Source organism: Chamaea fasciata, unplaced genomic scaffold (assembly GCF_029207755.1).
Source record: "Chamaea fasciata isolate MVZ Bird 193981 ecotype frontalis unplaced genomic scaffold, bChaFas1.0.hap1 SCAF_12, whole genome shotgun sequence".
NCBI classification, from domain to species: Eukaryota; Metazoa; Chordata; class Aves; order Passeriformes; family Sylviidae; genus Chamaea; species Chamaea fasciata.
Window position 1 is genome coordinate 8,755,725 of NW_027094097.1, and position 23,786 is coordinate 8,779,510.

The 23,786-nt window shown below is 48.0% G+C and overlaps 1 protein-coding gene across 2 annotated transcripts in view; it reads left to right on the top strand.

Annotated features, from left to right (window-relative positions):
• The window catches only part of GNAO1 (G protein subunit alpha o1), a 143,157-nt gene that overhangs the window by 99,301 nt on the left and 20,070 nt on the right, over positions 1–23,786 (top strand). For both annotated transcript variants that reach the window (XM_066194389.1, XM_066194388.1), the window contains exons 5-6: positions 17,636–17,764; positions 18,478–18,607. In XM_066194389.1, the coding sequence (XP_066050486.1) occupies positions 17,636–17,764; positions 18,478–18,607 (259 nt within the window). The remainder of the gene's footprint in view (positions 1–17,635; positions 17,765–18,477; positions 18,608–23,786) is intronic.

The window sequence follows — 23,786 nt, forward strand, 5'->3', positions numbered from 1 at the left end:
GTTTGCTGCAGTTTCCTGTGTCTAGTCATGTAGGACCGTGCAGCTCTATGATAATGTCCGCGTCCCACAAGTCCCATGGTCCAAACATTTACCTTGCTGGCTTTGCCAGCAAGCCAGACATTTAAACCATGGGACTTGTGGGACTTGGTCATTATGCATGACTGTCGGGACATGATCCATTTTAATGAGCTGCAATTGTTTCTGGCATACTTAGACTGAAGAAAGAAAAATTATAGGTCAAAGTTTTGCATTAATATTCCCATCAGGTGTGTAGATTCCATTTGCTCATCACAGCTTCTGCATTAGAATGTGGTCTTCTGCACACCCATCTTATTCGTGCTTGTCACTTGTGCTCCCTTGCATTTAATTGGAGGCAGTAGCAGCATAAATGGAACAATCCAATTAATTGGGATGACTTGCATTGCGCTGTTTATTGAACAATCCACCTTTGTGTCTTGAAGCCCAATAAAGCAGAAAGGAAAAATACATCACAAGTGTAGAGGTAGGTACATTTGTCTGAATTTATGGTTTAATTTACCCCAGTAAGTAAATATGCCCACCAGCTCTGAATAATCAAGTTCCCCCTACAACAAGAAAAACAAAACAGTCCATAAAGGCCAGAGCTGGTTGACTGGAATCACCAACCTTGCTCCATTCCCACAAATGAGATGCAAATCTATTTCCAGAGAGGAGCAGCTCTGCAATGTCTGCTGGTGCTGTGCTGGCTCTGGAGTGGGGCTGTTTCTTGTCAGTGCAATCTGAGCCTCAGCCTGTTATAGTCTAGCAGGGCTTGGGCTTGGTCGAGGTCTTAGGTTTTGTTATTATCCCCATAAATTAAGGAATTGCTGTTGTTATATGGCTTCACCTAGGGCTGAGTGTGAAGTGGAGCAAGGGCACAGTAGGAAAGACATTTTTTTCTAAATCAGCTGATGTTTTCCAGCATCCCCCCTCAGTCTTCACCCACCTGGAAAACCCAACTTCACCAAAACTGAGTACATACTCTCCAGGGGCTGCCTCTGTTGGCCCAAAGCAGAGTGAAGACCACATCAGACTATCTTGACTGTGGGTGTTAAGTGATGCTCACCTTCCTATCCCACCAAACGTTGAAAGGACAATATGAGAATTGAGCTTCTTTGGCAGAAAACTCACAGCCAGAGGTCTGCAGGACTCTGCATCACACGGCCTTATCATGAGACATCGGATCTCATTATAGTACCCCTCCCACTTGGCCCCTCTCAGATCCCAGGGCAGAGCTCCACTAGACCCACCCTCCTTTGGGGTAACAGCTCTGAAGAGACGCAGGAGGTACACTCTGCCCTGAAAGGAGGAGCAGAGAAACTACACAGGTAGTTCATTCTTTGAGGACAAAGGCATAGCAGTACCTACCACTTCCCTGCCATTTATCATTCAGTGTTACACCATAACAGTGTTGTCTTTGGCCTGAGATTAGTAAAATCTTAACATCTTGACTAAGTAAATTGGTATTTAATGAGACACAATTAAATGGGCTCATCAGATCAGGGCTGTCCCCATTTTGGCAAAGCTCACACCAAAAGGGTAGGAGCTGAGGTAGTTCACACTGCCTGGAGGAGGAGACACTGCAAGAACTTGGAAATGATCTCCTCTCCTTTCACATTTTGCTTAGTGGGGAGGAGCAGCCAGTACCATCTATAAACACAGCACAGGGCATCCCCCCAAGGAAACCTGCTGAACTGTAGTCCTGAATCCCGGATAATCTGTTCTCATCACCGACTGACAGACCCAACAGGAATTTCTTCCTGCCTTGTGAAGGGCTGTGGGTGACAGATTCGGCGCAGAAAGATTTGACTTTTTTTGGCTGAGTATTTGTGTATTTTTAGGCTGAAATGTCCTTATGAAACCAGCTGGAGCTGGCAGGCTGCCACCAAGGGTTGGGGTTGGTTTTTTTTGTTCCGTTCAATTTGTTTTTTCACTGCTGCCCCTATTGCTAGCTGCGGCCTCCCTCTCCCACCAGCTCTGCCCCTCCACAGGCAGTGCTCACACCTTGCAGTGAGCCCCTCACTGTGTCTCCCACCTTTGACCCCACCCTCCTCATCACACCGGGGCATGGCAGTGCTGGGATGCAGCTTCACAGCCAGGGAGCCCAGACTCTCCTGGGAACTCACAGCCTCTGCTCCTCCTCCCCTGCAAAGCCAAGGAATCCAATTCCTTCTCCCTTTTTGCACCCCGAGGTTTGATGTACCATGCACCCCCAGCTCCACCATCACACCCTGCCCTACAAGACAAGCAGCATCACTCACACAGGCTGAGGACAGGAGATGGGGCACCTCCTGAGGGGTGCACCAGAGAGGCTCTCAGGGTAACTAGTGCTCCTAGAAGCTCCTTAGGGAATTGGATAGCTCTAGCAAGGCATATGTCCCCCTGCGTGTGTGATTCCTGCTTTATGCCAGCAAGTCAGCACCCAGCTCTGTGCACCAGGGGCTCTGAGCTCTGTCCCCCAGCAAGGCGTGTGACCACGTGGGGACCATCCGGCTGCTCTCAGCCTCCTGATTCTGCAGTGTGTCTGCAGGAAAATCTGTCAGGAGACCACCATGCCGAGGCTCTTCACAAGGCTGGCGTCAGGTCTGGCACCATCTGTGACGCTGGGAGCTGAGCGTGGCATGTGGTTTCCCGATGTATTTGCTATCCTTTTGAAATCCTTAAATGGCAAAGAATGGCAGGAACGCAGGGATTTCTTTGTAGCCAGGCTCCACGATGGAGCAAGCTGTCTTCCACACAGGTCTGCAGGCACCAGCAGTGGCGGTGCGATGGGGGGATGATGCACAGCTGCCTGTGCCCCACCCTCTCAGGTCCTATCCCAGAAATCATCCCAGTTTGTAAGGAAAAGTTGAAAAAGGACTTTACTGCAGTTCGGGGAGCATGTAGCTGCACATTGGGAGCTCTGGGGCAGAGCTGCCTGCACCAGCCATGGGGTGAACAGCCCAGGAGGAGACACTCCAGCCTAGGACAAGCCCTGCCAAGCAGGACAGATCAGCTCTGTGTGCTCAGGATGCAGTTATATTCCTTTCCCCTCCTCCACAGTTTCTGATTCCTCCGTGGATCATTCCATTCCCCATCCCGTGCCCTGCAATTCGTCAGGCCCCATGGTGCAGGAAAGCTCCCAAAGCTTTTGAGTGACTGCTAGAGGTGTGCAGCTGCTGCTGCTCATTCCCCCCACCCACTGGGGACCAGACAGTGCACACATTGGCCCTTCCCACGAGAAGAGTGCAGCATCCCAATGTTCAGGTTAGGAGTTTTATCCAAAATCCAACTTTAAGGTTAGAAGTTAAATCCAAAACCAATCACAAGCTTAGCTAAAACTCCCTGTTTTTATTAAGAGAACCATTAGAAAATTGCTTTTATCTGCTGCTTCCTAAACCCTCTGGCTTGTACTTTAAAGCCTTTTGTCTGTGAGCAGGAGAGCTGGAAAGCCCTTTTTTATTTCCTTAAGCAAATAGCCCATCCAATATCTAGCCTTGAGGGGCTTGAGAGAACAAAAGTGAAGGGGGGAAAAATGGATGTAGCAAACGTTGTGACACACTGTAAAATCACAAGGTCCCAGGACTCGGCAATGATGGGTTTGAAGCACCAGATGTGTGCCCATGAAGGGAGGATGGCACAGCCTCTGTTAGGAAGGCAGAGCTCCCCAGGCCCCTGGGAGCCCGTGGTGCTTGTCAGCCAGCAGCTGAAGCTCCTTGTCGCGGTTCTGGTGGGGACAATAACACGCTGCTGTTTATGAGTTGCTGACGTCCGCGGTGGCGAGAGCAGCGGAGGCAGCAGCAGAGCGAGGCAGGAGCTGGTGGGGTTGGGCAGGCAGAGCATGGCAGGGGGGCTGGGGGAGCCCCACGGGGGCACAGTCCCAGCACCTGGCCAAGACTGTTCTGTGGGCAGGGATTCGCTCTGTGGAGCTCAGGGCGCTGATTCTTTCACAGACTAATTGATACAATAGCTCTAATTAGCCCTGGAGCGAACAGCACTTTGTGTCTTGCTTATCCAGGCCATGTGCTGAGCCAGCATTAAACCCCCAGCCATCGAGCCGCATTTTGGATGGAAGAGGGGAAATACGGGGTCCTTTCTCCAGGACTCAGCAGCATGGACACGTGTTTGGACATGGCCAGTGCCGTGTGTGTGGTGTGTAAAAGGAGTGTCTTGGGAGAAACCTGGCACCAGGGGCATTTAGGCACAAGCTGCGCAGGCAGCAGGGGGGCTGTGCTTTTCCTTGGGATTGCAGTACAGCCCTGTGGAGACCACCTCTCCAGGGCTGGGTCAGTGCCGGGGGTGGCCTTCCTTCCTCCTCCCTCTCTTGGAAACCTGACAAAGGGTTTGTTTGTACCTGTTTTTCGCCAGAGCACTCACAGATGAGACTACCATTGATCTGGGCAGCAGAACTGAAGGCAGACAAATGTGATGCTGCCGTGGCACTGCTCACGTGCTGCTCTCCCATACAAGCTGGGCATGAGCCCCATCAGCACAGGGGGCCTAATACACTGCAGACAGATTTTTGACCTTTTCCTTTTTATTTTTCTTTTTGCCCCTGCGTCACACTAGTTGGGACTAGCCAGTGCTAGGTTTGTATCAGTCTATTCATCCAAACCTTTTATACTATTACAGTAAAAATAACAGAGACTGTCTATGAACTATTGCTTCATCTTCCCCATGTATGTTCCTTGCCTTCAGACCACTGGCATATCACACAGATCCAAACCCAAAACTGCTGTATTGTCAGTCCACCCAGAAAACGCTGTAATCCCCCAACCTGCCTCTCCCCCTGCCCAGCTCAGGCTCTCAGGGTATTCCTGCAGGGACTGTCAGGGACAGGCACACACTCACTCTGCTTTGTGGGCACAGGCTCTGGGCAGGGTTTCTCATTTTGTTCATGACAGCAGAAGGAGGCTGGAGAACAGCAGAGCGAACACCCATCCTTGGGCCAAAATCCTCATGCTTACAACCTTCCCCACCTCCAATACATTTAATGCATTTGAATGCTTGAGCGCCTGGAGGAGGGACCTCCTCAAAGGTCCCTGGGCACCCCGAGACTCTCTGGAGACTGAATTTATTGGGGAAAAAAAGAGGAGAAATGGTTCTGAGCTTAGATTTTAGGCAGCACCTACTCCATGCTGCTGGGAGGGGAAGGAAGAGATACAGGGGAGAGGGAAGCCAGGCACAAATTGCACCGTGGAGCCACGCCAAGAAGTGTCAGCCCCGGTTTTGGTGGTTAGTCCAAGTCTTTTGCTGGGGATTTACAATGCACTTTGTGTCATTGTAACCCCTTCCTTGCTGGGCTACATTGTCACCCGAGTGCTGAGCAGCAGGTTTGCTGGAACACCAGCACTGAAAAAAAAATTCATGCTCTCAAACTGCAAGCCTGGTCCATGAAACACCGTGTGAGCAGTCACTGTAGCTCTGAGGCTTTTACAGCACATTTAGTGGTATAAATCAGAATTTCCCAACCCCTCAGTATTGCTGTTGGTATGTAAGGTTTGGCAGTAGCATAAGAACCATTTCCAAATCCTCCTTCAGGAAAACACCAGCCAGTACATCCTACTGAGCATCATTAATGTCAGTTTAAACATTTGCAGTTAAACAGATCCATGGTCTTGCAGTCCCCAACATGAGAAATAGTGCACCAGTGTGCTGAGCAGTGATGCCAAATCTGCCATGGGCAGGAATAGGAAAGAGACAGAGGTGGCTGATGCTAGTTAGCAGATGCTGAGAGCTGGGAATTGATAATGGAATCCAGGCAAAAACCTTTGCTCAAATTATACTAATGTTAAAGTAGCAACTTCACGTGAAGAAATCCCCAGAGGACGTTCTCATTGCATAAAAATGCATAAACAAAGAAATGACACAAATGCAGAATTTACAAACAAATTCAGGAAAAAAGGCTGCATATTTCTGCCCAGGAGCTCAACTACCTATACCCTGCCCAGGGGACCACTGGTTCCATCCCCTTCCATCCACACTTGAGGATGGAGGAGCCTCTTCCTCCATACATGATAAAAAGCTGAATCTCTTGATCCACAGTCTCGGTCCAGTCTCACCTGCACTCAGGGCTGTCAGTGCAAGGTGTAGGATAAGCACCTTCTCTGAAGTCCCAGCGAAGTTCATCTCAGTGTGGGACTCCCTGGCATGTCAGGGCATCCCATGGCGACAGTGGGGAGCGAGCAGCTTTGCTGCATGGAAGGGGAGACCTATATGAATGGATAACTCACATCAACAGGGAAAGCCTGAAGAAAAATTGGACAAAATCCAGTTTCTTTCTTTACACATGCTTCCCTGCCTCCCCTGCCACGTGTTCCCATAACAACAGTGCCACATTATGCACCTCCGTGGTTTCGGCTGTGGTCCCCCAGGTGCTCCCTTCGCACCACGTCACGCTGGCTCCCTGCCTGTGCGCGCCAGGCCTGGGCACATGGGACATGCCTGTTCCACAGCCCTTTTCTCTGCAATGCTGCTTCTCCTTTTTCCTTACTTATGCCTTAAATCTCATCAGTCCAGTCCTCAGCTCTGGGGACAAGTGGGTCATGCAGTGAGCATGTGGAAAAGACCCCACAAGAAAAATATTTCTGGGGATGCAGAGGCAAGGGACAAGCAACAGTGCAGATATGACCCAGATCCATCCTGCAGCCTTACCCTGTATGGACCTAAGGAGGCATTCCTGGGATTCAGGAGGTTTTTTCTATTTTCACTTTGCAGTGGGAGCCAAAAAAACCTCTGTATTTTGAGAAGCTTCAAACATTGATTGGATACGGCTGGTCCTTCCATCAGCTGGTGCAGTGCCACCACATGAATAAATCTTGCATGCATCTGTAATTACTGCTTAGCTTGTGTTTGAGTGCTGTGTCATTGATCTGCAAAACTCATCAAAATCCATAAGGGAATGCATGAAATTATATTGGATGGAGCAGAAAGGTACATGACAACATCCATTTTCACCCTTGTTTGTTCACCAAAAAAAAAGAAGAAAGCATTTATCTCCATTCAAATTCTTGGGCTAACCTGTGATTTAATCATCAATTGTAACACCATTTTATTAGCTGCTCTTTGTGTAGGGAATATATTTCTTTCTTATAGTGGGCCTTCATATAATACAATCAGTTTCTACCAGCCTTGCAGTACCTGCCCCTGAGTGGGCAGAATCTCTATTAAAAACATGGAGGACTGTTGCCTGAGGGTTATAAAATTCAATATGGAAATGTCTTGTGGTCAAAGCTTCTGACTGCATTTTAGGGAACCCAAAGTGACTTCCAAGTGCCACCACAGACTTCCCATCATGTCCTCAGGCAAATCATCTATCCCCTTAATACTTCTATTCCTCCTAAAGCAAGTGTGATTAATAGTATTTCCCTGCCTCAGTGGGAGGCTGGAAGGACGCGTCCATCCTGCTCAGCAAGAGCTGAGGTGCTCCAGCAGCAGGGAGCAGGGGCAATGCTTTGCTAACCAGCCATCTGTTGGAGGTGCTCTCCTGGCCTCCTGCAACCAAGAGGAAGCACACCAAAGGCATTTATTGGGAATAAAGCCCACGATGTCTGGAAGAACTTCTGACGTTTTCCAGACCTACTGTTTCTCTGGCCCAGCTCCATCCTCCCACTGGAAGTGAAGTGCTCCTGGGTCAATTCAAACTTCTGCCACAAGCAGAGAGGAACTCCTGCTCCGCCAGTCTGACTTTCTGCAGCACCTTGGCCCATGGTTTGGTCCCAAGAGATGTGGTCACTGACAGGTCCATGGGCAGGCAGTAGAGGCTGCTTCTGGCAGGGACATGTCCCCAAGGCACAGAGGAAAGTTGCACAAGCTCAAGTGCAGACAGCTTTTCCCAACCCTGTGGAGGGACATGCCTCTGAGGTGGTGTCCTCAGCTCACCTCCCACAAAACCAGAACAGCTTTGTGGTGGGGCTGTCCTACACAGAGTATCCCAAATCAGTTTTGTCATGCAAATGTCCCTGATGCATCTTGAGCTGAGCACAGGGATCAGCCCGCTCCTGCAGAGACCTGGGAGCAACCCAAACGTCTGCCTGGAGGACTGCAGGAGCCTAACCCCAGGGGTGGATGTGTGGTGACAGGAGACTGTGGTAATGGACCTCTGAGGTTGCTCGTGCCAATAGAAGAGGGAGAAAGGAAAAATGGGGGGCCAGCAGGTGACAGCCTTTCCTGGTGAGAACCATCGAGCTATTTTGATATACTATAAACAATCTTCTGACAACAGTTCAGTTGAACATTTTCTAAAAGGATGAGAAACTCCATGAATTTTCCCTTACGTGTCTCTGCTTCTGGATCCGGCCTGGACTGAAACCAAAATGCTGCAATACCACAAGCAAAGCTGTTCTCAAAGGAGCCTCAGCCTGACAGCTGCTGAGAAGGACCAGAAAGTCCATTTGCGTAGCACAGATTTTACACACCCAAGAGATCCACCTATGTCTGGGATAACTAAGATATTTTTAGTGTGCAGCCAAGGGTAAAATTTCCAGGTTTTGCTTCTGCTACCTATGAGTCACATCTGTCCATGTGGCAGAGCACTGGCTAATTTTGGTACCCATGGTTTTTGGCAGGGATGCTTAAATGACATTTGAAAGCAGAAATCCCCATAGCTTGCTAACAGATCATGAAATTGCACAGATAAGAAGATCCAGAGATATGATTCTCACTCCATCACCAGCAACACATCTTCCTCAGCAGGGTGAGTGGATAAATGAGGCCCCTGATTGAAGTCAGCTCCCAACAGACCTACCCCACTCCTCGTAATTGCACCATCATCCAGCCATGGGCATTCTCCAGCTACTTGATACGAGAACACAGATCTCATTAAGTGATGCTTTCCTTTGCAGCACTAGATCTAAATCTCTCACTGGTGCTATCCCTACTGCAGACAGACACCAAGCACTACAAAACACTGCAGCTATATCTAATTCTTTTCCTCCAGCTTAGAAATGGAGATGTTAATGCTACTTCACCAACAAGTGTGTAAATAGATGTCCCAGGCCTTTGTGCACACCCTGATGAATATCTCTGGCCAGCGGCTGATCAAAAGGTTAAAGTCTGTGGGACTGGTTTCATCTGTGGTCCCAGCTGTCTGCTTTCCAGGGCTGGAGTAATTCTGAGTAATTAGCTCATTTGGCCTTGGGGCCAAATTGAATCGTCTGCTGTGCAATGCAAGGAGCACTGGGGCAAGCAATCCTTAGTGCTGTGCTGGTGTGCTCACTGGGGGCTGTGTATGCAGTAAACTGGGTTAGTTGATGCCTCTCCCCAGTCTGAGCTCAGCAGATGCTTGTGAATGCACCAGGGGCCCCGCTGCAGCACGGGGGGGCCTGCATTTTCTGAGCAAGGCTCCTTCCCAGAACAAGCCCTTCATTATCCCAAACTCCCCGGGGCTTATTTTTAGCCCCTCCTTTTCTTTCTTCTTTTTACAGTATAGAAAACCATCAGCTCCACTGTCAGCTTATAACAGCAGTCCTGGAGCAAAGAGAAAAAGCTTCAAACCCACTGACTCTGTTGCATAAAGGTTTAGGCACAGATCCTGCTCACTTCCAGCGTTCCAAGTCCCACCATTCCTCATCCCTTTTCCGGCTCAGCTACCGTCCTTCAGAGCTGGGCATCAGAAGGAAGCAGAGCCTTACGTAAAGCAAGGCTGGAGCTTTGAGCTTTCCTCTGCTTCAGCTGAAGTTCGATCAGTGCCTGTGTCTGCCCTGCAGTGCAGAGGACACCTGCGTGCAGGGCCACCAGGAGAGAAGACCTTGCACAGCCTGAGCCGTGCGTCATCCCGGGCTTACGCAGAGCACTGGACAGACACAGACAGCCCCTGTCAAAATCCTTTGCTTATAAAACAAAGGCAAGTGTGCCTTGTGGTCAGCAGCTCTGCGCTAAACAACAATTTAAACAACAGACTTTATATAAAACGGTGGCATTGCCCAGATGAGGACATTGCTAAAAGGCATCAGAGCACTGCCTGGTGTTACATTGCCTGGTTCTCCAAATAGCATCAGATTGAGCGACCATAAAACACATGATCACTTGTAGAACAAGGCAGCTATGGCTCCCTCCTTTCTCCATCTCAGAAAGGATTTGGGACATGAGGAAAACCCCTACCTATGTGACAAAAGGCTCCAAAGTGCTTCCCTGCAGTTATGTCTTGGTAGCAGAGTAAAGATGCTGCACAGCGGATGTTGAGGAGGTCTCAGAGACATCTACAGAGAAACAAGTGGGAGATAGGGAGGAGAGAGAGGACAGCTGTTCCCATTCAAAAATTAACAAAGTTAAACTCTGACACGGCAGTTTAAAAACCAGAAAAAGGCAGTTTGTTCACAGACAGGGTAGCTGAGCTTGGAAATTCCTTGCTGCAGATGTGGTTGTTAGAAGTTTAAATTGCTGCGAAAAGTGCCTAGACAAATTTCTGGAAGAAAAATCACTGAGGGGTAATAAATATAAAGATATCTCACTTCTCTTTGAAACTCTGTTATCCAAATGAAATACTGGAGGCTGGGAAAGCTGGATACTGCATGCTTGCCCTGTATTTGTACTTTTCTCTTAACATCTGTTCCTGGACACTACCTAAGCTAGGCAAGTCATTGATCTGACCCAGACATGTTGTTTTTCTCTTTGGTAAGGGCTCTGATATTTAAAAAAAAAAAAACTCTTTTTCATCCTTCTTACATCCCATTCAATCTTTAAGCTTCAATGCAGAAAGATAAGCCCACATCTCCTTCCTCAGGGCCCCTCCAAAATCCTTTATGTGTAAGTTGCTCATGCTTGCTTTTCCTCCAAAACCCACCTCACCCCCGGTCAGAGCTCTCTGATCACAAGCTCAAACCATATAACACAGCAGTAAGCAGTGGAGGTATGGCCAGAGCTGACCACCTGTGAGCCAGCCAGCACTTGCACCTGGAGACCCCTTGTGTCCTCAAGTACCTTTGTTACACAGCTGCTATTTAGTGACTCTTCTCATCCACGTGTAATGCTAAAAATTATTCTGGATCCAGTCATGCCTTGGAAAACTGCAAGTCTAACTAGGACAACTAAAGTCGAACCTGCTTTATTCATTCCTCCTGCCTATCATTAGTACTAATATCAACTTGTCAAGCTGATCTTGATGTACAAGCCCTGTACAGCCTTGCTTCAGTGCAGGGCCAAAAAAATAAAAAAGGCATCGCAACACAGCATCTTTTTTGTCAAGACTTGGCACTTTCCTTTAATAGAAGGGACCATCCTCCTCACTCCCCAGAGAAGAGTAATGAAAACCCATGGCAGCCAGCAAGGTTCTTTCAAGAAAGTAACCCCAATAATCCCTGAGCCTGGTGGCAGAGCTGAATGATGCAAAAAGACTGCCAAGGTGTGATCCTCAAGGCAAGAAAAACCCAACAGAAGTTTAACCATCTTACTGCCATTAAGCTCAATAACATGAATGTCCATCTGTGTAAGCTTTGCTGTAGGTATCCAGCCTTGACCACAACCTGCAACCTCAGCTCCAGCTGTCAGCAGCCTGCAAGAAGCAGGCACCAGAAGTGACATCTCACTGATCAGATTAAGTTAGGGGAAGGAAGCTGGGGAGTTTTCATGCTGGTATCTCATCTGGTTGGACATGAGAAGAGATTTATCATTAGGATTAGCAGCAAAATAGCTGGGCTTGGCATTTAATTCATGTGATTGCCAGGGAGGTAGGATTGGCTGATGGAGGAACACAGACAGAAACACTAAACGCATTACCTCAAATCCAGGAGCAAATTCCCAAGACCTTCCTTCTCTAGGCTGGACTGAGAAAACACCAGACAATGTTCTTGCCCTCAGATGAGTTACTCATCCCCTAAGGTCTTTTCCCTGCCCGCCATAACCCACATGGAAATGCCTCAGGAACAGTGTGTACCACCTTCTGGCTTCTGTTAGGGGGAGAGGAGGGTTCTGCATGGTCTCTGCCCTTAGACAGGATTGATTCCTGAAGGGACACGATGCCACTGCTTGGCAACATTTCAAGCCTTTCATAACTGATGATTATTTAAGACACCTGTGACATGACCTCTCTGTGTGCTGGATTGGTGCTGGATCCTGAGAGTGGGCTGTGCTTGATTTTCCCCTTTCCCTCAAACATAACAGTAGATATGACTGGACACAGTGTCTGCAGAAAAAGCATTGTGGTGCTTTGACCTCTTGGTACTTGCCCAGCACCAGCTGCCCTGGGTAGCCAAACCAAACTGTATCACACCTTCAGGCAGCAGTGCCCACATGGTTTTGCTCTCTGGAAGGAGATACTACAAGAGTTTACTCTGCTGTTATAGAGCCACTACTGACACTCCCTAAACCCAGTGCTTCTCCTCTGAACCCTTACTTTACAGTCACTAAATATTAAATGGTTTAATGCTAAATATACATTGAATTGTGTGTTCATCATGGAAAGAAAGGAAGAGGATAAAGTGAAAGATAAGATCAGATACAGGCAGCCTTCCATCCATGAACAAGGAAGGAGTGCTCAGGTAGAGCCATCTTTACATAATCATATAGATTTAGATGAGGTTGGAGCCTGCTTGTGACACCCTTGATTTAAAACTCAGCATTTGCCAGGACACAGTGTTGGAGCTGCCCCTTGAGTGCCTCAGTACACAGAGTCCAAAATAACCCAGCAGTGACTCAGCTGCATGTGTTGACAAATGGGGATCTGCTTCCTCATCAAATACAACGCAAGCCAGCAAATCGAGGCTGGGGTATCCCACGCACACATGGCCTTCCCTTCACGGACGACACAAGGCCAAAACTCAGGACAGCCAGGATGGAGGAGCGACTGGGAAGATGCTGCTGTCTCCAGGCTTCTTGTCTTGAAACTCCAACACCCAGTCCCTGCAGACCTGCCCCAGACCAAAACCCAGATGTGGCTGCTGCTGCACCACAGCTCGTTGAGCACTGAGGATCTGAGCATGGCATCAGCATGGTGTGAGCACCTTGGGTGTGCACAGGGAGAGCTGGATGATGCAAGAAGACTGCCAAGGTGTCACCCTCAAGGCCAGAAAAACCCAACAGACGTTTAACCATCTTACTGCCATTAAGCTCAATAACATGAATGTCCGTCTGTGTAAGCTTTGCCGTAGGTATCCAGCCTTGACCACAGCCTGCAACCTCAGCTGCATTTCTTCATCCAAGAAAGCAGCCAGTGGAGCTGTTGGCATCGGCAGCACAGTCCTGGGAGAAGGTTCCCATGGTAGCCAAGAGCCTGAGGAGGGATCCCTGTGCACGCACTGCACGTAGGCTGCTGCCACCAAGCTGTTACCATAGGACACCTGGACTGAAGTTCCTTTTCTCCATGCAGTGTCTCTGGCACCAACAGTGCTGCTACCTGATGCTTTTGGAAACAGCAAATGAAGGGGCAATACTGCTCTGTACAGCTATTCACTATCAACGAGCCTGTATAGAGCTCCTGCCTTTCTTAGCCTCTGTTCAATGACCTCCTCTCCCTGTATTTGTAAATTGCCATTTCCTCTGCATTTTGCTTTTTACCAGCGTAAAATAGTTGGGCTTCACCTCCCTGAGCATGGTAAACTGAATGACTCAGAAACCTGCAATCTGCTTCAAAACAAAGCATTTAAAATAAAAGATACAAGCAGTAATGGAGCTCCTCGGCTCAGGAGCAGAAATGCTAGCGGGTTACTCATTACACACAAACCTTCTAACCTTCCTTCAGCTTTTTTTAACCCCTACAAACCCGGGGCAAGGCAGGCTGCAAGTAAGAGTTGATGTGTCATTTCAGATATGCTTCCACTCCAGCGTGCAAACCCTGGAGCTGGGAAATGGAAGAGCTCTGGTGCCAGCACTGATGATGTGGAAGGGGGAGCCAAGCTCACACTCCACGGCCTCCAAAGTGCTCTTATTTCTGCTGGTTAAACAGATGCCAGCTTCTGAGGGGATTATGTGTCATAGAGCCTGTTGGCTGTGACAACTAATTATCTCCCACAACAGTTTGGCCTTGAGATTTTCAGCTCAAAGGGCATACCAGCAGTGTTGCCATCCAGCACCCTGTGTAGCAATTTGTCCCCACTTGGGTTTCCCTGTTCCCAAAGAGGTGGCACCCCTGAGGTACACTGTCCTCCCCCAGCTGAGGCTCACACCAGCAGGTCCTTCCATGCAGTATGGGCAGGGAGCACCAGCACTCCAGTGAAACCTCAGAGATGCTTCCAGCAGGAACCCAGGAGAACAAGCAGCAGCTAAAATCGGCTCAGCATCCAAACAGCAGCCCGGCTGATCCTCCCATTCCCGCAGCTGGGTCTAAGTGTGGCAGCCATGCCATGGCACACTCTTCTAGCTGAGCTTCACACACCAACAGGGTCCAGCTCAGCTGCAGCCAAGTGCAGGGGAAAAAAGTATCTGCCACAGCCTGAGTCTCTTTCTAAGGAAGAGCAGCCAAAGATTTAAACAGTTTTGGAATGCAGCCTCAAAACCAGCGCTGAAAATGTTTTATAACTTCAAATAAATTTGTGGCTGACCCCCATCGAGACTCCCTGAAACAGATGTAAAGCAGATCCAGACAACTGAAAGAATTTAAGTCATTGAGAAACACACAGAGTGCTGGAAAAGACTAGAGATGAGGAAAGAGATGAAGAGAGGAGTTAACAGAAAAGGCAAGGGGTGTATTGGAGCAGGTATTGGAGCTGGGGTGCCCAGCAGCCAGGCTGGAGGCATTGGTATGGCAGTGATATCAAGACTCTGGACTTGGAGAGCTCAGCTCACCTGCAGCCAGAAAAGGTTGAGTACTAGGGGTACTGAGTATTCTTCTACCAAGCACCAGTTAAGCACTGGGAAGCAGGTGCCAGAGGGTGCCCAGCCGAGGTTCCTATGGAGATATCCCAGCTGGGAACACAAACTGGATCCTGTCGTGTAGGAGAGGGTAGATGGGATGGATCCTGCTTGGCTCTCCCCTCTCTCTATCACTATCATCCTGCCCTCTTGAGAGGTTGGCAGGCTGCACCAGCTTCCCCAAACCCTTGGTCCCACAGAGAACCTGGGTAGAGCCAGATACAAGGCTGCATCACAAGGGAAGGGAAGCAAGGCTGTCCAAGCCTGAGAGCCAGGTTGAATGCAGGATCAAATCAAATCTGGAGCTGACTTGCTGTCAGGCAGCCAAGGGGAATGCTGTGTGGAAGAGCCATGGACTGGGCATGCTGTAAAGAGAGTGAGAATGCCCTGAAATCCCAGCACACAGCCCAGGATTTAGGTGATGCTGCCATTCACCAGCAAATCATCACTGGTTGGAAGCAACAATTACAGTAACGAGCTTCTCCGTCACTGCACTGCTGAGGACGTGAGTCCTTTGGCCAGTTTGCAGTAAATTTCTTCATTTGCTGCACTCCCAGCATAAAAAGAGGATCTCCAAAGGAAGAATAATTAATGGGAAATGTTACATTGAAGAGAGTTGGGTCATCAGAAAATGCAGAAAATTAAGATGGAGGAAGTGATAAAGAGCTTCAGGGTACTGCCAAGAGCTGCAAGAGCTGAAAATCCACCCTCTTACATCTCAACTTTTTAATATCACCTTGAAGTACTCTGTTCCTGAGGACAGAGGAGAGCCTGAGTCTCTGAATACCAGCACTGCAGAGCTACCTCAGTCTGCAGGGCCCTGTGAAGAGATGCAGCTGTCTCTTAAATAACAGGAGTTGACACCAGTTGTGAATAGATGAGTGATCGTGGCTTCAGCCTCATAGCCGAGGATCTGATTTCAAATGAAGCCCCATTCATCCACCCAGTGCCCATCAGAGGGTTATTAAAGGAGCATCTGTCACAAAACCACAATGCCTTTAAACGCTTGGAAAAGGGCACAACAAAAATAAGCCTGCTTAGCTTATATACTCTTCTCTGAGTGATGTGATTCTTGGAATTGTTTAGCAAAAATAAATAATTCATATGATGGGCAGGGAAAATATGTGATACGAGCAGGGTGAGGTTTGTATTTTGACCTTAGTGTAGAGTTTGGCTGTTTGTTGTTCCAGGCTTGTGGGGTAGACATGAGAGACAGTGGCAGGGAGTTTTGTTGGGTAGCAGAGTACACAGCCCCAGCTCACCAGGTGCACTCCCTCCAGGACACAAATGGAAAGCCATTCCTGGTTTGGATGCAGCAGGGATATCATCTCCGGCAGCGGGTCAGGACCAAGCTCAGGCCAAATGGGATGTGCTATGGCAAGGCAAATGAGGGGGGTTGGTTTGGTTACTCATCAGGACTAAATGCATGTTCTGTGTTTTTAAAAAATTGCATTTAGCTAAACTGAAAGTCAAGCATAGACATCATGGCTGTCTTGAGTGAATGGTTCCAGCTCATACCATCTCACACTCACCAGCAAACTCCTACCTGAGACAGCAAAGTCTTTTACTTCTATGTAATTGTGCAGCTCCTCTTACTACTTTTTATTGTCTGCCTGTTGCATTAGGCAAAACTGCCGTCATCTGGTGCCTGAATAGGTGCCCTCCTGTCCTGCCACCAGCAAGTCACCTCTGCCCCACTGCCTCTCTGGGTGACATCCCGGCACAGGGATCAAAGGATCATGCACAGACACGCTCCATTATATCCACAATATATTGAAAGCATCTCAGAACATTAGATTTATGCTCCTGGGGCTAGAGGTGGGCATTTCTGCCCTGTAATGCACATCAAACCTCTTTTAAGAGAAACTGTGCCTGCGTGCAGGCTTAATGGGGGTGAGAAAGACTGTGCTGTGTGATGCAGGTCTGTGTTTATAATTCATATTAAATGGCAATCCAAATTCCTCTTTTCTTTATAAATTGTTTTTTAAAATTGTCTTGAATGTGGATGGAGAACTGGATTGGGGTCATATGTGCAAAGATTTTGGGTTCCTCTACACAAATGTCTTAGGCCAAAAGACAGGACTTCCTACCTGAAGTTTCAGCCTAGGGAGACATTGCCTGTGTTCATAGATTTTAAGTCTAAAGCAGAATAAAGTTACATGTTTAAAAGTGCCCAAGAGTTTTAGAAAGCTAAATCACCTCTCTTTTCCCACAAAGCCCCAGTTTGTACTCCCAGATTATCACCATTTAAGTGGAGTCCTGGATTCTTTCCAAGAGCTGCATCTCCTGCAGCCCCAGCCCCATGCTGGATTTCGAACTGAAGCAGTGACTCACCTGTGCAGATTCACCTGCCTTCATTTGAGCTGACTGAAAGCAAAGCATGGCATGGCCGTCCCTCCCTGCCCAGCACAGAGAGAGGCATGTCCAAAGGGGACTCGACCTGTATGTTCTGGGAGCAAGACCTGTATGCTCCAACCTCTTATCTGAATAAACCCTTGCAGAAAAAGGTGTGTGTACAGGATCCAGCACAATGGACTGATTTGGACCCTTGTTCCTCAGGGAATAAAAATAGCAAGTTAATATTAAAACTGTGTATTTTCACAGATTGCAGGCAGGACCCACAGCACACCATGCTTAATTTTCTGCTTTCAGTTCCCTATCAGATTTTATGCTTAGCTTACTGAGGTTTGTTTTTCCCCAGAACAGGATTTTTTTCCTTTAGCTACAATACATTCAGCCATGAAAAATGAGATTGAAAAAGATTAATAGGAAGCTGAAGGAGTCATCTGAGATTTACAAAGATTAACGTGTGTCTTATTCTTAGCTGTTTTCTTTTTCTTTTCCCTTCTCTTAGCTACCTAGACAGCTTAGATCGAATTGGAGCTGCAGACTACCAGCCCACCGAGCAGGACATCCTCCGAACCAGGGTCAAAACAACTGGCATCGTAGAAACCCATTTCACATTCAAAAACCTCCACTTCAGGTCAGTCTAACACTGTACAGTAAATTTTCAGAGCAACTATTTATCACAGGGTTTCCCCATACGTTTCCCTATAGTTCCTAAAGGAGAAGTTGTTAAATTGCATGGACAGCTCCCACTGCAGAAGACGCAGCATTTTGAAGGGTCAACAATGTGAAAAGTTTGGCAGTCTTGTCTTGAAAGTCACTGCCTGTAAGATAGAAGCTCATGGCAGCTTCTTCTAACCCAAAAAACACCTCTTTGTTGGAATGTATAATACAAGATTGACCCCCAAACCTGATCAAGCCTCATAAATGTAAAAATATTTGGCCAGATCTTTTCTCTTAAGTGAGTCAGTCACATGTAGTTAACACAATACCTCGACCCTCATGATGCCATCCAGTAGAGAGAAGAGGGCACAAAGACAAAAAGCCACACACAAACAGTATTTAGAGCATAAAAAAGTCAAGAGTGTGTGGTCTCCACCTCCACAGACCCTTTGGGACCCAGCAGGCTGCTGAAGCTCTCCCACAAACCCCCACATCCCTGTCTGTAACTACTCCTCCTGGTCCTCGTCGGCTGCAGGCTCTGGAGGAGACCACCAGGCTAGCAGTGAAAGCCCCACTGCATTGTGTTTGGAGCCTCCCAGGCCCATGTGGTCAGAGAATGCCCAGAATGCCAAGGTCCCCTGGTAACTAGGGAGGAGTGGGTGGTGATGGTCCTCCCCTGTGCTGCAGGCTCTTCGATGTCGGGGGCCAGCGGTCAGAACGCAAGAAGTGGATCCACTGCTTTGAGGATGTCACAGCGATCATCTTCTGTGTCGCGCTGAGTGGCTACGACCAGGTGCTCCATGAAGACGAAACCACGGTGAGTCTAACTGGGTCTTGGAGGCCCCAACATCTCTTTTCGGGATACTGCATAGCCAGCAGCTCCTCAGAGATCGCCGAATGCTCCCTGGGGTGCTGCAGTAATGTGCTTTAGCCCGTCGCTCCCCCTTGGCTCTGAAATCCTGGGGAGATCTCTCCTCCTTCACATTCTTTGATATGAAGTCTGCAGGCCCAGGTAATGCCTCCTTACACTGGTAAAGGCATAGTGGTTTGCTTCTCCTTTTTAGCCTACCTGTGTTTTCAAAATGCATTACAGGACCCTATAACCAGCAAGAGGATACAGCTGGGTGGGCTTTAAAACAGGGAAGCAGTCAGGCTGTGGTGCAGAGGTGCAGGACAGCAGTACACGCCTGGGGCTCAGTCCAGGAATATAACCTATTTCTTCAGGCTACAGAAATTTGTTTTCCTTAGTGAGAATGGAAATGTTTGAGTCCTCAGGTAATTTGCTCTAGGAGAGATTTTTATGACTTCCCACTGTTACATTAGGCTCAAAATACCATTTTGGAATTAAAGCTGGCAAGGACCTTTGTGCACCCTGGTATTAGAGTGCAATTAATACAAGTGAATTGAATACACAAAAAAGGATGCAGTAAGACTCATTACTGTATTCTGACCATTCATCCAGTATGATGGGGATGTATGTTTCTGGGACTACTGACAACTGCTATGAGCACCCAGTTACATTTGTCCAGTGAAAAGGAATTGGAGGCCATACTCAGACTCAGTAATGTTTTCATAGGTGCCCAATCTGCAGCAGCAGCATGGAGTGCTCACTCCTGCCAGCTCTGTCTCTCTGACGCTCTTTATTCTCCTGCTGGTAAAGATGTCAGGCTTGCAGAATGCTGTGGATGAGGATGGAATCGAGGGAAAGATTGATGTTAGGTGATGCTTGTCCTGTCCCAAAAAGACTAGGGGAACTGTGGTTTCTAGCCTCTGAGGCAGGTTTTTGAGCTCTAGCAAACTCGTTGATGAAATCACCTGGTAGTTTGAATCATATTGATGCCAGAATTCTGGGTGATATAAACATTACCAGTCACAGGACTGGTAACAGCTTGAAGCCATGCCAAGGAGAAGTTTAGGCTGGAAATTAGGAAAAGCTTCTTCACCCAGAGTGTGATCAGCTACTGGAACAGGCTCACCAGGGAAGTGGTCACAGCACCAAGCCTGACAGAGTTCAAGAAGCCTTTGACAATGCTCTCAGGCTCTTGATGTGACTCTTGGGGTTTTTCTGTGCAGGATCAGGAGTTGGATTGGATGGATAGTCTTTGTGATTCTGTGATCATGACTGTGTCTCCCTCCAGACTGACTGAGACACTCTGCATCCTGTCATGTCCACTTATTTATAATCCCTAGTTGTCTCCTCCCTCTGTCCCCAGCCCTGATACATTCAAGGATGCTCAGCCCTGTAGGATTTACTGGGAAGGAACCAAAATCTCCTGACGTGATTTGAAAAATCCAGCCATTAGCTCAACACTATAGAGCTCCGCAACTGGACTGCAAAATCAGCCAGGAGACAAAAAAGAATGCAGAGGGAGAGGGAAGGTCCAGGGGACAGGGAGCAAAGCTGTGATATGAGTAGAGAGCAAGATGCTCTATAGGTATAGCTTGGATTGTGACACCCGAATTGTGAAGCCAAAGGCAGCTTTTAATACAGGTCACCTTTGGGTGCCCATCTACGCAAGTCAGAGCCTGTGATTCAAAGCCACGGAGCACAAAATGGAATGGCCTGAATGCCAGTGCCATTTTTTAAATGTCAGCCTTAACTCTGCTCCTCTGAACTGGAGGTTAGAGCATCTCTCCTGGGGAGAGCCCTGCCAGTGATTGTCCCTCACCCAGCACCACCCCAGAGCCAGCTCAGCCTCCCCCCTGAAGTGCCACACTGCAGAAACTGGGATCTAGCACCTCCAACTTTCCCTTTGCAGCAGGAGAGCAGCCTGGTGCAGCTCTGGCACAGCACTGACATTTGCTTGCTATTTCAGTCCCTGTTCACAACACATTTCAGGGGATGCTGTGCAACAGGAGGGCAGAGGCAGCTGCTGCTCATTTACACATTCGGCGTAAACGGGGAAAGGATTCGGCATCACCACCACCGCCACGCCGGCAGGACGCCCCTGCCTAACCCAAATAAACGGCCCTGAGCAAGGCCAGTGCACTCAGGAAAAAACAGCAGTGTTGGATCTTGGCTGCCCTATTATGTCCCCATCACAAATGGCGAGTGGAAAAACGTGGTACCCACAGACCCTGACGCCTCCCAGGTGAACCCCCAAGCATTTGGCCCCCTCCTTGGTAATGTGGTGCCTCTCCAAAAACCCAGCAGTAAAACAGCTCCTCTGTCAGCTGATTTGCTGTCTGCATCCGTCACATCTGCTGGCTTTAATGACGTCAATCAGCTTTTATTGCTTCTCACTTGGAAAACACAAAGAGGAGGCAGCTGAGAAAGTGAGCTGGATGCTGCTCCTCCAGCTTCATTTTTTAGCAATACTTACTACAGTCCAGGCACTTGCAGCTGTGTTGAGCCACTGAAGGTTTGGGGGCTGTACAGATGTCTCCATGAGTATGAAAGGACTTGCAGAGAGCTTTCATTGCTGGCATGGAGCCATGAGAGGGAAAGAACCTGACTGCATATCAGGGTCCAAGAAAACCCTTTCAAAGCTGGGTGATTTTCCTCCTGCACTCAGCACCCTGTTGTCAACAAGCACAGGATTTCACAGGTGCTTTTTGTACTTCTCTAAGTCAAACCACACTTCAGGTGGAGAAAACTGCAGTTCAGATGCAAGTCAGCATCACGTGGACCAGGGACAGGCTCACTTTGGTAAGCTCCAGGTGGGACAAGTGTAGGGTCAGCTTGTCTCACTGAAAAAAAACTCACAAACAGGTTTATTGTGAATCCTTTCCAAAGAGCTGGTTAAACAAGGCTGGGTGAAACACTCTCTGACCTGCCCCTGCCCTTAAAATTCAAACACAGCTCTATACTTGTAAAGTTGTTTTGTGGGTTATTGTGCTCTTTGTTTTAAAAGAATGACCACCCATCCTCCTGCAGCAGCTAAAGTAAGATCGTTGTGTTTGAAGCTGTCCCTGCTTCTTAAGAGCAGTCAGTCTTTTAAAAGGGATGTATTTTCTCTCTAATTCCCTGTCACAAAGAGCCACACAGCAGGAGTCGAGAAAAGCAAGTACTTCCCTATGTCCAGATCAGAAAGACATAAAGAAAATAAAGAAAACTTTCTGCATCTGTGATTTTTAGGCCCATACACCCGCAAAGATCACACTTTTCACAGAAACTCCCAGTACTGCTGAATCCAGCTTCTCCCATTGCTTCCAACACTTTATGCTGCTGTTGGCAGATCTAAACTGTGTCCCTGTGTGCCCAGCTCTCAGGGGAGAGGAACAAGGCATGGGAAAGATTCAAGCAATGCCTTCATCAGTCCCATTGCTCCCAGCCACAGCCCAAGTCAGAGCTCATGTGGCAAAATGGTACCCTCTGCCCAGCCCGTCCAAAGCACGAGGCACTGCCCTCGAGGTATTGCACCTGTCTGTGCCTTTACCAAGTCCTTCACAAGGAGCTGCCAGGCTCTCTGTCATAACTGTACACAGTTGGAACATCCTGCTTTAATTGGCAGAACTCCTCTCTGGATTATGTTTTTGCATAACAAGGCTGTTTTGTCTCATTTGTGGCTTATCTTTTTGTTTCATAAGCTGAGGTTACAGAAGGAAAAGCCTCAGCTCTGTAATCTGGGAAGAGAGAGTGGCATTCATATCACTCAGTAAAACTAGAGAAGATGATTCACAAAGGTAGATTTCCATTGTTCTTTCTAAATAGAATTCCTAACGGAATTTTTGTTAAAACAGCAATGGAATGGGATCTGCCATAGGAACTGAGACTATCCTCTGTTTTTTACCTTGCAAAATCAAAGGAGTCATAGCAAGAGAGGGAGATGTTGATGGTGCACATTGCTGCCTCTGAAGCTAAGATATTTAGGTAAACCAAGACATGCAAGTACTGTTTGTGTCCCTGTTGCTGAGGGTGGGATGGGTGGAAGGCTCTGTGCTGGTAACCCTTGGTGTGCATTACTGTTGTCCTGTAGGTTTGTATTGCGCTGCATGACCTGGTTAGCGTGCTCTCTCTGCCGTCACTGGGCAAGAAAAATGGAATCGCAGTGCTCAGAAATTGCCTTAGGAGGGACAAAGCAAGCCAAAGTGGCTTGGACATCTTAGGAAATAAAAGCAGGAGGGGGAATATGGAGTTGCTGTGCTTAGGATAACCATCAGTGTCCTTATAGTTCGCGTGACAGCTAGCACTTAATCATCAAGGAAAACAGAAAATATTGAATCAACTGGGTGTTGCAGAAGACACCAAATCTCCTCCCATACTCTGGTAAAAAAAGATGTTTTTTATGAGTGTGTTTCTGCCTGGACAGAGTCTTTACTGCAGCATCCTTTTTCCCTCATGCTGAGTGAAAAGCTGTTTGCTCTTCACATCAGTGACGGGAACACAGCTGTGCAATGACATCTGAACTCAGCTATGAGCAATTCTCTCTCTTGTCCTGTGCGGGAAAAGTTAACTGGACTTTGAATATGCATGGGCGAGTGGTTATTCCTCTGTAACATGGTTGTTGGGGCTACTTTTCTTCTTGGGGTACGAAATACTTGCCAGTGTAAGGGTTTAAAATACCAATTTTGAAATAGGAAGTGACATTAAGAAATTAACTTCTGAAGAGCTCTTCCCTTAATGATAGACCCGACATAAGGTGTGATAATGCAGCATGATGGGTCCAAAAGCAGGTGAAATAATTTTTGTCACTTCTTCTAAAAGTATGAGGAGCATAACCTTTAGTGCCTCCTAGCAGAATAGGCACATCTGCCCCATCACAGCAGAAAGGGGCCCCAGGCAAGTTCTATGGGACTAAACTGGTCTTCCACTGTGGATTTACTGAGAGGAGGGGGATTATTTGGGGGATTTAACTTCTCACTCCTCCTTTAGCAGCAGTCTGTCCTTTTACATATGGTGGTACCCAGATGCTGCTTCCTTATCCTTGCCTCTGCACCTGGGTCTACCTGAGCTGATGGAGAGCTCCTACAAACACCTATTGAACTAGTTAGGGTTGGGAAGGGAAAGGAAAGGGAGATACTGAGGATTCCTGGTGCTAGCCAACACCAGGACA